At 31.2% G+C, this 14542-nt stretch overlaps 4 protein-coding genes across 4 annotated transcripts; 3 read left to right on the top strand and 1 right to left on the bottom strand.

Moving 5' to 3' along the window:
- Positions 1 to 2919: 2919 nt before the first annotated feature.
- On the top strand, positions 2920 to 4840 carry LOC128385699 (G2/M phase-specific E3 ubiquitin-protein ligase-like). Its single transcript, XM_053344589.1, has 5 exons — positions 2920 to 3144; positions 3235 to 3562; positions 3639 to 3920; positions 4012 to 4259; positions 4340 to 4840. Exons 1-5 carry the CDS (start codon positions 3084 to 3086, stop codon positions 4489 to 4491), a joined length of 1071 nt encoding a protein of 356 aa, XP_053200564.1. The 5' UTR covers positions 2920 to 3083; the 3' UTR covers positions 4492 to 4840.
- LOC128385701 (uncharacterized protein C01G6.5-like) lies at positions 4841 to 6174 on the bottom strand. The gene is made up of 2 exons (XM_053344590.1): positions 6037 to 6174; positions 4841 to 5830 (listed from the first exon to the last, which is right to left on the bottom strand). The coding sequence occupies exon 2, from the start codon at positions 5724 to 5726 to the stop codon at positions 5052 to 5054; it is 675 nt and encodes a 224-aa protein (XP_053200565.1). The 5' UTR covers positions 5727 to 5830; positions 6037 to 6174; the 3' UTR covers positions 4841 to 5051.
- A 301-nt stretch (positions 6175 to 6475) lies between these two features.
- LOC128385698 (neuronal acetylcholine receptor subunit alpha-10-like) lies at positions 6476 to 10089 on the top strand. The gene is made up of 6 exons (XM_053344588.1): positions 6476 to 6683; positions 6755 to 6909; positions 6989 to 7033; positions 7737 to 8046; positions 8148 to 8480; positions 8556 to 10089. The coding sequence occupies exons 1-6, from the start codon at positions 6647 to 6649 to the stop codon at positions 8882 to 8884; spliced, it is 1209 nt and encodes a 402-aa protein (XP_053200563.1). The 5' UTR covers positions 6476 to 6646; the 3' UTR covers positions 8885 to 10089.
- Positions 10090 to 11683: 1594 nt separating this feature from the next.
- On the top strand, positions 11684 to 14470 carry LOC128385707 (uncharacterized). Its single transcript, XM_053344598.1, has 8 exons — positions 11684 to 11930; positions 11998 to 12133; positions 12584 to 12723; positions 12836 to 12932; positions 13002 to 13160; positions 13218 to 13681; positions 13751 to 13919; positions 14005 to 14470. Exons 1-8 carry the CDS (start codon positions 11882 to 11884, stop codon positions 14243 to 14245), a joined length of 1455 nt encoding a protein of 484 aa, XP_053200573.1. The 5' UTR covers positions 11684 to 11881; the 3' UTR covers positions 14246 to 14470.
- Positions 14471 to 14542: the final 72 nt, after the last annotated feature.

Raw genomic sequence — 14542 nt, forward strand, 5'->3', positions numbered from 1 at the left:
ATCATCATCTTCATTATTATTGTTATCTTCATTAGATCTGAAGATTCTAGTTTTCTTCACCAATCTACTCACAGTGTTGGTTGTTTATAGGGTATTTTTGCTTTTTCTTGTACTTCCGGTAACTGAAATGTTCAGTTTTACTCAATTTTGTATATCAAAGTTCAGATAATGTCTTTCGATGCAATTTGCGCAGCTTCATCTTCATCCAATCAGCATTCTTATCATGTCTTTTTCATGAACAAGCTGAAAGACAGAGACAGAGATCTCATGGTGAAATGGAAAGAGGAAAAGGTTGTTCCATCGATTTTCTCTTCCTCTTTACTCATCATTGCCATTATTATTACGATCGTCTTTGTGCCATTGCCTTGGCCTAAAATTCAATGAAACCAATGATAATGAATTCTGGTTCTCATCTTCTCCATCACCCTTTGAATTATCATGTTCCTCGTATTCTAGCTTGTTCTCTCTTTCTTTTCATGAATAAACTCGAGTTAACCCAAAAAATGATGAAAATATTCATCATTTCCTGACACCACGTTACTTCATTTCCCAAATAACCCTGAAAATATGAAACATTGTAACTTGATAAGATATTATCAAGTTCTAAAGTTATTTAATCTTGTATTTGGAAAATGATAATTTAAAGAGATTTGGTAGAAAAGAAGAAGAATAATTAATATTTACATGATCGATCTGAATCACAATAAACAATCGAAGATGATGAGATTGATTTTCAAAAGAAAAATTGAGACTCAAATCTTATTGTTGTTCGATTTTGGGCTTGATAAGCTATCGAAACTTATGAGGTGGTCTTTAGAATTGGAATTGTAATCGAAATGGAAGAAACAATTATTATTATTATTCTATTTGGAGTTTTAGATGTGTTGATGTTTGATAGAAAGAAATTGATAAGTTGGGGGTCATCTCATTTTCTTGTCAATTATTTTCAACCTCATTCATGTCACTTGTCTGTTACACTCTTCCTATTAACAGATAAGATGAGTTACCTATTGTCCCAATAAGATTAACCGTAAAAGTTAATTTCATTTGTATAGGATTGGAAACAATCAACTATTCAGTTGATGCAATCATCTTTCATATGATAACATTCAAATCTAATCACAAGAATTGTAATTATCTTTTTAATAGGAAAACTTTACGAGGTCTCACTTTACGTTTCTCGTTTATTTAGTTCGTACACATTGTGAACATTGATCGAGGCCAATAATCAATGGCTGAAGCTCTGAAATTTGACCGATGCATTTATTTGCCTTCGCAATACAAGATATTAGTAGAAAAGTTGACAGAATTTGAAAGCTATAAAAATGTAAAGTAAATATGATCACGAAAAGTGTGAACCAAGAAATACAATTCAGTGAATGGAAGGCAAATCAAAGTATAAAAAACAGGGATGACCGAGAATGATGATAAATCTCAGGAGAGACTGTTGTTGAATGAATTTGTAAATTGGCCTTGAGATGTGGATGACAAAGAAGAGGCTGATGAGATGGATGATGATTATGACGATGATTATGATGATGATGAGGAGGAGGAAGTTAGATGATAAAAAATTGGTGATATTTGCTTAAAAAAGAGGCTAACAAAAGGTCCCTACTACTGCTGATCTTGGCGAAGTTAATTCTTGTTGCGAAAATATTATCCAACAGTTTCTATTATTTGTGTGCGTCTATTAAAAATGTTGATGTTGAATCACCAAAAATTGAGCCCACAGACTCGGAGAAGCTAAAAAACTAAATTGACAGAGAATGAAAAGTGATGAGGATGAAGAAGGTACATTAGATTAGAGTTTCCCTTTCAAGTTTTACTGACTTGAGGGAGATCTTTTAATAACCTCGTACATTGGAAAAGGAGAAATGAAAATGCAAGTGATGATTTGAAGGGAAAAAGGAAGAAGAGGGAGGATGAGAAAGAGAAATGAAAGAGGAAAAGTGTAAAGTGATGAGTAGATATAAAAAATGAAGATAAAATTAAATTTATATCGCAATTCTAAATGTGGATTACAACTTGTGTGAGTGAATCAAAGAGAAACAGAAACAGAGCTCATTCGACTTTTTATTACTTTCTTATTAATCTGTTTCCGCTTTTTCCTTTCAAAATCCCATAGACAATCAATGTATCGTTATAACAAAATTAATGAAACTGTAACACGGGAAATGGTTCACACTGACTCATTTCCATCTACGGTCAACTCATCTTGACCCGAACATTTAAATACTAATAAGAATCATTTGTGATTCAAATGTCTCGATATCGTCCATATGAACAAACCAAATCTTACATCGATTTCAATCTTCTCTCTCTCTCTCTCTCTTGGTTTGTCTTTCCTCTTTCTTTGTATTTTTCTTTTCTTTCCTTTATTTTTGTCCCTCTCTCTTTGATTTTCGCGGGCTTCCAAAAGGGAACGGCCTTTAGGTCCGATGCTTACGAATACCTACTGACATCTAACGGTTTCGATTTCGATTTCAATTGAATTGAATTGCGAATTTGGAGCAAATATTTAAATTCATATTCTTACCTATTATATTGAGCTTATTTTCAATTGGAATTATTTCAATTTGATTATCGATTCTCATGATTAGTTGGTTATTATTATTATAAGAATATTTTGAAATTTACTTACCAAGATCATGTAAGATTCAAATGTAATTGCTGAACTTTTTGTATCCTGTCAATGAATAAAAGATTTTTAGTTGAACCCAATTTCCAATAGTTAATCACTAATCTGTTCAGATTAATTAACTTACCACTTCCATTAATCGTTCAAAGGTAATTAACATTGAGACATTAATCGGTCGATCAAAATCAAATCGATTGTTATTAAAAAGTATTCGAATTGCCCGCGCAAAGAAAATGCCGCGTTCATTCTCAGTTTTTGTTGTTCACTTTCATTGATCAAAATTTACTCTTTGGTTGAGATTTGGTCTTCTCCTTGAGTGTTGAATGTTACAGTTACTATTTATTTAACTGTAAGTGTTTGTCTTTAATGTTTAATTGTCGCATTTAATTAATTAATCAACTAATTTATTGTGTTTGATTAGTGGTTTTCACTTTAATAACATAAAATGCAAGGTAAACGTAAAAGAATGAAATCCAAACAAGATGGTGAAGGTTCAGAAGGTGGTGGTGAGTATCTTAATTTTTTTCTCTTTTCTATTAAATTGATGCATTTTTTCGTTTTTTTGTTCTTTTTCTCCCTTGTTTTTTCTTACTTAGAGAAAGACCCTTGCCTGTTGTGTGGATCAGCTGACATCGATGAATTTAGGTTGGGGAAAAAACATAAGCACGAAGAGATTGTTGCTCATTACTATTGTTTGTTATTTGCTTGTGGCTTGGAGCAGAATGGGAAAGATGAAGAAGGTATTCAAGGATTCTTGAAGAAAGATATTCTCAAAGAAGTGGCCCGTGGAAAGCGACTCAAGTGTTCCTTTTGTCGTAAACCTGGTGCTACATCAGCATGTTGCCTGAGACAATGTCGTACTATGTTTCACTTGGGTTGTGGATTAAAAGCAAAATGCCTTAACCAGTTCTATCAAGATTTTTCGTAAGTTAATTCGATTCGATCTCTCCATTTTCATATCCCATTCTCATATTTATTTTCTATTCTAATTTCTTTTTAGCTCTTTCTGTGTTAAGCATAGACCTAAACAATCTATATCTAAAAGGTATCTCGCTGATCATCTTCAAGATGAATGTCCAATTTGTTATATGCCTATCGAAGTTGATCAAGACCCAGGAGCCTTTGGATATTTAAAGACACCATGTTGTAATGCACTTCTACATCGACCTTGTGTCCAGAAACAAGCTCTTTCTGCTGGTTATTTTTTCAAGTGTCCTCTTTGCAACAATGAGAAAGCTTTTTGCAAGGAGATGCAGCATTTTGGTATTTATATTCCTGAAATGTGAGTAATCATCTTTTCTAATTTCTGGCGCTTTGGAGTAAAAGACTCATTTGACTCATTTTGTTTCTATTTATTATTTTGACATTGATAGAGATGCATCTTGGGAGCTTGAAGAAAATGCTTTTGCTGAGTTGTCACAGCGTTATAACAAGTGTGATGCCGAGAATTGTGAATGTCCTGATGGCCGAAAATATGATAAACCTCATACTCAGTGGGATATTGCAATATGTTGTAGCTGTGCATCTCATGGAGCTCATGTTCGATGTGGTAATATCAGTGAGACGGACAGTGACTCTTGGATTTGTCCAGTTTGTTTCAATATCGAATTTAAATCGACTAGTAAGTTAAATTTTTGGTCAACTTTTTATTCTTTTAGATTTCTTATTAATTAAATATTTCTCTTTTTACCTTTTTTTCAGCCGAAAATCCAAAGAAAAGAAAACTTTCCGAGACAACTAATATCGATGAATCGGCTTCTTCATCTTTTCCTGGTAGAATTATGAGCTTAAAGCGAGTGGCCCATGTACGAAACTCGAGTCCATCCACTTCTCCCTCCAAGATTGCTGTGTAATCATTACGTAAAAGTACTTCAATTACTATTAATTATTATTAATTATTATTATTGCAACAATTATTTTCCAATTGATATCATCCGACTTGTGACTTGAACAGTTCATCATTTGTGACATGTGAACTGTTAACTAATCTCCCATCAATGTTTTTCTCAATATCCGAACTCTGATTACACATTTTCACTATTTATCTAAAATATTTCAACTTTGACACTTTGATACTTTTTTTCAACTATTTTCCATAAATGTCAATCGATTAATTGTATTCGATTAATTGCTCTGACAAGTGAACAAACATCGACAATCGAACAAAATACAATAAGAATAAAAATCCATTCCAACGTAAAATTTTGAATTGATTTGAAAGCACTTTTTCTTTATTTTTGATAAAATTTATCTTTTCCAATTTAGGGGATAATAATTAATAAATAATTAAGTAGAATAATTTTATGTGCTTGTAATTTGTTTTGTCTGTAAGAATTTTGATCATTTGTCTAATGTACTTATCAGGTTAATGGGCACTTGAGAATGATGATGATAAATTTGATGGAATTGTTGTTCAGTGATATCTGCAAACGAAATTGTCTCTCTCGATGTCTTTGATTTTTTTCCTCCATAAATCAGTACAGTCTTTGTGGAACCAATTTTTACAGAGTGTACATGAGATCCATAGATAAAATTTTTTCTTTGTATTATATTTACCACAAATGAAGCAGACAACATGAGCCTCACTGCCATCGTCAGTCACCTCATCATCACTGTCGGAGTCAAGATGTATCAACTTTTTACCATTTCTGTTATTATCCTTGTGGTCAGAGAAAACTTTGTCACGGCCATTTTGTCTTTTCCTTTTTGTGTCTTTCTTTTCCCTCTTTTTATCCTCTCTTTTCTCTGCCAAGACACATTCAACCTCATCTTCGCTGATACAAACACTTGAAAGAGTGCTGCTTGCACTGCTCAGCAGAATCTCATCTGGACTCTCCGTTTCTTCGTCCACAATGAATGGGTAATCCTCATCAACATTACATTCATCTTCCGAATTTCCATAATCTTCCAAATCACTATCACTAACTGATAGTGATAAACATTCCAGGTCCCGTCGTCGCTTCTTACCAGCTGATGTTGGTTGTTCCTCTGGTTGACTTGAAGTGAGATCTTCGCTCTCATTTTCATTTGTCCTTTTAGTTCCACTTTTTACCTTTTTATTTTTTGAGTAACTTGTTTTTGCTTCCATTTTTGCCGCCCTGGCTTCCTGGATCAGTTTCCAGGCGTTTTCCAGATAGGGTTTTACAAACTCGGTGGCGTCTTGCAGTTGATTACATTGAGTTTGTGAAGACACTGATTGGGAAGAAATGAATTGAGACATTTTTTTAATATTTTGCCAGTAATAATTTTAAGAAGGAACGTAAAACAGTAAGAGGAGAATTTGAATAATTGAATTTAAATAAAACAAATTAGAAAAAAATCAATAATCTTTTTAAATTGTCAACAAAAACAAAAGAAAATTAAACTGTCAAAGATAAAAATCAAATCGAACTTTTTACCTCAACTTTTTTCTATTCTTTTCAAATAGTTACCAAAACGATCCACAGGTGGAGGGACTTTTCGTTCTTATCTAATCTTTTCTTTCGATAAATAAATTAATCCAAATGAAGAGAAAATTGAATCACAATTAAACATAAAAATCGAGTAAATGAACAATTAATCAAAGAAAAAATTCTTAAATAACAATTCAACTTAATAGCTATAAAGCTAATTCTTTGATTGGCTCCAAAATCGATTTTCAATCATCAAATGGGATCATCTCGATATCGGGTTAATTTGGTTAATCCAACAATCGCTTTTTAAATCAACCTTTTTGAAAGAGAAACAATTAGTTAATCTTTACCAATAGAATTTGATATTTAATAATCGGAACAATGTTAATGTGTAATTTGACGATCAGTAATTGATTACAATCTAATTATGTTTTCATCTTTGATGTTGACCAAATGTTTTGTTTTACCAGAAAAATGAAGTTAATGACATTTAAACAATTAATTAATTAGGAGGCGTTTAGGTGACACTTTGTTTGGTTAATTAGTTGATTCAGTTATTGTATTAGAGGTTCAAGTAAACTGTTGCCTTAATTTAATCAACGAAAATCTTTGAAAAATGTTGACTGTGTTAATTTTAAATCTCTTTCTCCTTGGTGAGTTTTTTTTCAAATTAATTTATCAGTTAAGTCGTTAATTGGAAATCTCTTAATCTAATTGATTTCAGGTAAATCTCAATCAATGGATAACCGATCAATTTATGCTAATTTGAGAGAGAAACTTTTGCTAACTGGTTATGATCCAAATGTAAAACCAGTTAAGAATTTTGATCGACCGATTAATGTCTCAATGTTAATTACCTTTGAACGATTAATGGAAGTGGTAAGTTAATTAATCTGAACAGATTAGTGATTAACTATTGGAAATTGGGTTCAACTAAAAATCTTTTATTCATTGACAGGATACAAAAAGTTCAGCAATTACATTTGAATCTTACATGATCTTGGTAAGTAAATTTCAAAATATTCTTATAATAATAATAACCAACTAATCATGAGAATCGATAATCAAATTGAAATAATTCCAATTGAAACAATCAATTTGTTGGATAGTTCAACAATCTACATTTGATAGCAATCAATAAATCAATACTGAGACAATTTAATAATATTTCATAACAATCAAGGTATTTAATTAACTTGAATGAATGTTAAGATATTGAAATAACATTCTAATGATATATTTACATTGGAAGAACCAAAAATTTCAACGAACTTATTAAACTTGAACATTTTCAGGGTGAAAATAAGCTCAATACAACAGGTAAGAATATAAATTTGAACATTTGCTCTCGAATCCCTGATAATTAGCCTTAAGTTTAAGCCTCTTTCATGGGAGGCTCAGAAAAGTTCATAAACTAACATATTACTTGAATGGTTATTAAAGCAAAAGTTCAGGAAAAGGTAAGAAAATCAATACAAACAATGAACAGGTAACAATTTAAGGCAACAATTGAAAGTGAATATCAGTAAATATATTATATGATATGAATTAAGTTCCAATCGATAGTTTATAAAATTGCGTGACTACGAAATTGAAGTAAAATGAGGTAACGGAATCATAAGGATCATGAGATACTAATTCTAATGAGTGATTTTCTTAATTTGGTTGTAATCAATTATTTTTGGGGATTAATTTTCCACACAAAGAAATGGACAGATGAATATCTTACTTGGAACCCAAAGGATTATCAAGGAATTGACCACCTTGACCTTCCACCCAAGTTCATCTGGAGACCGGACATTATCGCTTCCACTTACCAAACAAAGTTTTACGAAGAGGATAATCTTAATCTGGAAGTTAAATCCGATGGTCAAGTTTTATGGATCAGAATTTTAATTGTCTCCTTTAAATGTAGAATGGATTTAACTGATTATCCATTCGATAAGCAGCAATGCAAATTCCCAATTTATGTGCGATATTTGTCAACAAATTCTGTCAACCTAATGCCTTATGGAGGTAAATCGATTCTATCTACTGACAAGTTAATCATTTATGTCAACCATTGTCCAGAATATTTGATATCATTTTCAATAATTGATCATTTATCTTTCTGATAGGAATCAAATTACCAGCACTGAATTTGGCTCATTCAAACAACCCCGAATGGTCAGTGAGCCTCGAATCCTTTCAGAATGTAACCAAACGAAATGATACCAATTCGATCATTATACTCAAAATGGAACTGACCCGAAGGTCAAAGGCCTATCATTACGTTATGGTCTTACCTTATATCGCGAGCAATTTATTAATTTTCTATGCCTTCTTCCTACCGCAATCATCTCGACGTCGAATCATGATTGGAGCGTTTTCCTTGTTTGTTGATCTGTCGTTGATTATGATGATCGGTTATGAGCTTGGATTCGATAGCAATCATAATACTCCTTATGCAGGTAATTCAGTTGATTTTCATTACTAATTTAGTTTAAGAAGCGTTTGATTCAATCATGATTTCAACTCTGTTTCAGTGAAATGTCTGAGCATTAATATCATGATGATCGGTGTATTCATTATGATCAGTGTTCTCGGATCTCGTTATATTGCAAAGTCAACTTCAACAGCGCCTATTTGGATCCATGGTTTGGTTAAGAATCAAATTATCGAGAAAATTTTGATCATTCAAATTTCAGCGAAAGAATTGGATGATATCGACTCCGAAATGGCCAAACTCGAAGCTCCATCAGCAGCAAATGCTACAAATCAACAATCAGCAAGTGATTGGGTTCTATTAACAGCAATTTTAGATCGATTTTATCTAATCGTTTATATAATAGCTTTTATTTTCTATCATTCATGATGAGAGAAAATCTATTTAATTAATGAACATTTGATAGTTACAATTTTCTTGCTGATAATTACTCCGAGATAATGAATGCGGATAAAGTAAATCGTTATTTTAACTCAACTCGATCACAAAACTGTTGCCATTAATTAATCAACATCAATGTTGACGATTATCAACTGTTAACTTACCTTAAATTAGTAAATTAAATTGTTCAACTCGTAAGTATTAACCATAAGAAATTGGAAGCTCTTTGTATGGTCTTAATTATTTTAAGAAGAATAAAAGTTTTTCTGGAAAATGAACTGAAACAAATAAAGAAAATATCCCCATGGATCAGCTGATAGAACGAGAAAAAAAATCGAACCTAAAAATAGACATGATGTTTACCTGGAATCATCGATCAACAGATCCCAGAATTATTTTATCATGAGTGTCTAATTAATTTCTCTGGAGATCAAGCTTATTATCAATCCTTTAATTATTGTGATTTGGAATACAATCACAATCAACTCAACCTGAAGCGATAATTTTATTTATTGCTTATCAATTATTTACTTCTATTATCATGTTATCCCTTGAACTGAAAATACGATCAATCGATAAACAAGAATCAACAATGAAAAATAGCGAAAGTTCAAATCGCGATGCTTTGTGAGCTTTAATCAAAATAACTAAATAATTAGCATAATTATCTCTGATTAATTTATAGTTGAAAGTTTTAATCATCTTCCAAATGATGATTGATTAATCTACAATAATTAAATCTAGTTCGATTATAAGGATCAACGGTTCATCCTCGCAATGAATCAAAATCTTCAACATTCTAATTGTCCGTCAATCGATTGACCTTGACATTATCAAGAAATTAAATTAAGTTAATGATAATCGGATTTGTGGCCTGTGCGCAAGTGAAACTGAATTAAATTTGATCGATGGACAATCAGTTAAAGTAATTGATCTGAATAGTGAAGGAGGAACAGATGAAGTTCAATGATGAACATGAATCAGACAGAGACCATGGAATCTGAAAAAGAGACTCAGAACGGAAGAGACAAGAAGATGAAAGAAAATGATAAAGATGAGGATGATAAAGATGATAGAGATGATAGAGATGAAGATGCTCAGACAGATTCGATCGTTAGATCAAAATATAATAAGATCACTTCGAAACCTCAGAGGAAAAGATGATCAATTCAATAGAATTAAAAATTGAGTTTATTGAGCTGAAACACTTACATGGACAATTAAGTAGACATTATTACAATTAACTATCATTTTCTAATCTAATTGTTGTTACATAACATTTGAAGCATAATTTGGATCATTTAAACATAAAGTAAGTTGATTTAAGTTGTTAATTTATCGGTGAAACTTACTTGATTGTTGCGATCGATTTAATTTTCATCTGATCAAAATGATTGTTAAAGTTGATTCCTTTTGTTAACTAATGAGACTAAAGTTCACTTAAGGTGACAATTAATAAGATCAATGAATAAAAATCAAGTAACTATTACTATCTAAGGGATAAAGGGTCAGGGTTAAAACAATTTAGTTAATTGTTGATCATTTTTTGTAGCACAATTTAAGTGTTGTGAATAATATTATCCCGGCGACAATCATCACACCGAGAATTGCTAAAATTACCAGGATTAAATCACCTTCACCTTCAACAAATAGAGCCATGGTGGACAATTAGTTGATTGTTACTCGGGTACAATAAAGTTGATAAGCAATTAGTGAAGTGATTGGGCTCACAATTGAATAATTTGCTATTAACTTTGTTGTTAATTGATTGTAGAGAGGATTAATTATCCTTGCGATTGGAGATTAGGATCTTATTGTAATAATCAAAATCTTCATCAAATCACAAGTAAATTCAATTGTGAAATGATTGAAAAAACCAGAATTGTATTGTACCAACAAAGAGCATGTCTGCTCACAATTAACCCACAATTTAATATTTTCCTGACATGTTAGTTAGTTAGTTGATCAGAAATAAACAACAATTGTCTCCCAACAATCAGACAATTGATAATTGAACATGATTCGGATTTTCATGTTAACAATTAATATCGAATCAGTTTCAATAAATTATGAACATAACAATCAGAAACCTTCACAATCAAATAATCATCATAATCCAAGTCTGAGTTTGATCAATAAAATTATTGATCAAAACGATTGATTATCTATTAAATCACTAATTAACCGTTACTTAATATCTGCTGTAATAAATTACTGATGATGATTTAAATAAGAAAGTGATTTCTAGCCAACAATTTAATACATACAAGTACAATTAAAATGCAACTATTATTTATTAATATAATTAGACTCCATTAATTACTAATTCCTTAATTATATTAACACAATTAACACTTTATCTTTGATCCAAGGTTATGTTAATCAAATTAAATGTCAAAACTGAATAACGATTAGTTGATTAGACAATAATAATAATAATTAATGAATAATTCATAATATTGAAACCACTTCATTAATTTGGTTAGAGATTTAATTAAATCATGATACTATTAATAAATTGATTCGGAAGATTTTTCTTAATTCAGTAAACAAAGACTTAATAGTTAACCTTCATGTTGGTCAATTGTCAACAATCAACTTGATTGTTGACAAAAAGTCTAAAATTCAAAGTTAATTTTTTTCCATCAATTTTGATTGTAACTTTTGGACGATTAATTTGAATTATTGGAAATGATAAATTAATGAATGAAAATCATGAATTGCTGAAATTAAATTTGATGAATCAGCCTGAGCACAGATTATGTTTAAGTTTATCGGAATCCGGAATTAACAGTTAATCATGACAAGCAATTAACTAATAGTCACTGATAGAAACCAGAAAACAACAGTTGAATCAAAATTTGAAACAGTAAATTGTATCATAATATGATTTGTTTAATTCAGTTAAGTTGATGAACCTAAAAAAATTTGGTATCTTTTTTTATCTGGTTTCCAATCAACACAACAATTAACTAATTGTTTCCAATGGATTATCATTTTTTGTGCTCGGTTTTTTTAATTGCTCTGATATCAAGTAAGTGTCAAGTTAACAGATTTAATCACAATTATGAAAAAGCTAATGATTGATTACTTTTAATAAGATTCCAATGGACAACAATTCACTGGTGATTGTCAGATCCTTTACCAATGTCAATCAGAAACAATTAAGTTGATCAACTCTAATCAAAATACTGGTTATCATGGATTAGGATTATCTTGGTCTTCATCGACTTGTGGGTAAGTTGAGTGATTAAAATTCAATTTAAACCCAAATTGATTAGCTTAACAATTTAGTCAATGTCAAATATATGAGACCAGAAAATTGCACAATTATTAATAAATCAAAGCCTTTAATTGTTGAGATTTTTCGTTCATTTCCAGTAAGATTTGATTGAGAACAATTAACAACTCAATCTTTTTCTGTATCAAATTAATTTGATGGTTTTCTAATAACAATTATGTAGAAGTTGCTCTTAAATTAATAGTCCAGACTAATTAAGAGAACTAGATTGTCTCTAATCAAAGTTGTTATTGAATCTTTTACACTGGAAATCAATCGGTTGTCCAATAAGTGATAGGCTTACAGTTATTAATAGATTAGTATTAATTATATGAATTAAAAAGGTGAATTCATCATACAATTTAATCTGTATCTTATTGATTGGATTTTCTGTTTACGTGATTAAGAGTGATTCGGCAAAAATTGGCCTGTATCATTAATTTAGCTTCGACATGTTCACAGAGAGATGATTTAACAACGCAATCAACTTGGTCTATTATTGATTCAACCAGAAATTATCTAATTGATAAATGCAGTTCCAATAAAGGTAAGTTAATTGCGATACCACAGAACCCTAATCGTTTGTTTATCAACAGATGAGGAGATTGAAACTTGTTCATTCATTTGATCTGATTGTTGATTGTCTTACACCTAATTAGATTGGAGCGATTCGAGTTGTTTCAAAAGCAAAGAAATCACCAATTGCTTGGCTAATTATCCGTTCAAATCAAATGACCTTAGTCCTGAATCTTGTAGGTTAGTATTTCTCTGCCGCTGGTTATTTGCCAATAGAGATTAATTGATTTCTTTGCAATCGTTTCTAAGTAAATATCGTAACTTTAAATCGTGTATTGGTAACTATGTTGACTCGAAGTGTTCGTATCAGGATAAAGAGTATGTTCTGATTTATTTGATTGGAAAAGGTTCCAACCTCACATGGATCTGCAGTAATGAGACTAACATTGAATTAGAAAACGATGGTAAGTTTGATTTTCTTTTACTTTGACTAGCTTACTAATTGATAGACTAAATTTTGATTAGAATTCTGAAAAATCCGTTCGGTAATCATATTGGTAAACGAGGAAGTCCAAATTATAATTTTCTACCTCAAAATGATGCTGATCGTTTCCAATCACCTCAATCAGGAGATAATGAACTGAACAACAGGGTTAATGGTCTTTGGTTTCCAACCAATAGATTTCCGGTTGATTTTAATAACTTAAATTCTCACCCTGGTCAACATATTCCTATGAATTCTGGTCCAAAAGACTCAGCTAATAATATGCCAATGATGGGAGACAATTTCTATCAACCTGTTAATCCATTGCAATCTCCAAATGGTAACCCGAATTCGAGGCCTAATCCTGATCGTTTCTTTGGTCGAGCTCCGTTGAATCAATTACAAAATGAAATGTACTTCGGTGGTGGTGTTGGTCCATCGCCACCATTGCCAGTCAATTCTGATCCACAAATCAGTCCAATGGGTATGAATAAACTGTCACCGAGTGAGTGGACATTTCTGTTTACATGTACAGAAATTACTAATCATATTAATCAACTAATTGACTTTTCAGATAATCAACAACCAGGATTACCGGGAATCGGTGTTAGCATAAGTCGAGTCGATTCTTGTCTTCAAAGAGCAAATTTAGTTGGTCGTCACTGCGAAGAGGCCTTGAATGACCGAAGAGATCTGGCAAGAGAATCGAGAAATCCAAGAGATCTTAAATCAAATCTATGCTGGTAAATTAAGAAACAATTAAGAAAAGTTAACATTTAATTCATTTACTAACCATAAATCTTAATTTGATTTGATTCCTCAATCCAGTGGTCTTCTCAGATACAGTGACTGTTTTGGTAAAATAGTGAACCAAGTTTGTCCCAATACCGACACTAATTCAGTATTCAGATCAATTCCAGAATCAAGAAGAGCAGATATGAACTCATGTCAATCATATGGACCATTTAATTGTAATTATCTGGCTAATGGTAATTCACCAAAACCAAATTTAACTAAATCACTTTCCAGCCTTTTAACCCTTATTTTCATTCTCAATATAATCAATTGAAATACTTATGATTTTTAATTGTAAACAATTCGATAATCTTTTTTTTAATTTTCTATCAGTAAAAATTAAATAGATTCAACTTTGCAATCAATGAAACAATTTATAAATCATTGATCAAATTTAACACTCATGAAAACTGCTGCCATCTCTTGGATCAGATTAACATTAATAATTGTGGTGTTTAAATTGATTAGTTTTTGTTGGACAATAATTAGCAAAACAAATTGACGTTAATCAAGCAACCATTTTATTTGAGTATTAGTTGTACAATCAAAAACTTTATAGAAAGTGATTTGT

Source organism: Panonychus citri, unplaced genomic scaffold (assembly GCF_014898815.1).
Source record: "Panonychus citri isolate SS breed McGregor unplaced genomic scaffold, ASM1489881v1 Contig00050, whole genome shotgun sequence".
Taxonomy (NCBI): domain Eukaryota; kingdom Metazoa; phylum Arthropoda; class Arachnida; order Trombidiformes; family Tetranychidae; genus Panonychus; species Panonychus citri.

What these genes read in the sequence shown, in the direction of transcription:
- LOC128385699 (XM_053344589.1), top strand. Translation starts at nt 3,084, where the DNA reads ATGCAAGGTAAACGTAAAAGAATGAAATCCAAACAAGATGGTGAAGGT. An exon ending in TGAAGGTTCAGAAGGTGGTG is followed by an intron (nt 3,145 to 3,234) that starts GTGAGTATCTTA and finishes TTTCTTACTTAG; the next exon opens with AGAAAGACCCTTGCCTGTTG. An exon ending in TATCGAATTTAAATCGACTA is followed by an intron (nt 4,260 to 4,339) that starts GTAAGTTAAATT and finishes CCTTTTTTTCAG; the next exon opens with CCGAAAATCCAAAGAAAAGA.
- LOC128385701 (XM_053344590.1), bottom strand. Translation starts at nt 5,726, where the DNA reads ATGGAAGCAAAAACAAGTTACTCAAAAAATAAAAAGGTAAAAAGTGGA.
- LOC128385698 (XM_053344588.1), top strand. Translation starts at nt 6,647, where the DNA reads ATGTTGACTGTGTTAATTTTAAATCTCTTTCTCCTTG. An exon ending in TTTAAATCTCTTTCTCCTTG is followed by an intron (nt 6,684 to 6,754) that starts GTGAGTTTTTTT and finishes AATTGATTTCAG; the next exon opens with GTAAATCTCAATCAATGGAT. An exon ending in TTGAATCTTACATGATCTTG is followed by an intron (nt 7,034 to 7,736) that starts GTAAGTAAATTT and finishes TTCCACACAAAG; the next exon opens with AAATGGACAGATGAATATCT.
- LOC128385707 (XM_053344598.1), top strand. Translation starts at nt 11,882, where the DNA reads ATGGATTATCATTTTTTGTGCTCGGTTTTTTTAATTGCTCTGATATCA. An exon ending in TGGTCTTCATCGACTTGTGG is followed by an intron (nt 12,134 to 12,583) that starts GTAAGTTGAGTG and finishes TACGTGATTAAG; the next exon opens with AGTGATTCGGCAAAAATTGG. An exon ending in CTTAAATCAAATCTATGCTG is followed by an intron (nt 13,920 to 14,004) that starts GTAAATTAAGAA and finishes TCCTCAATCCAG; the next exon opens with TGGTCTTCTCAGATACAGTG.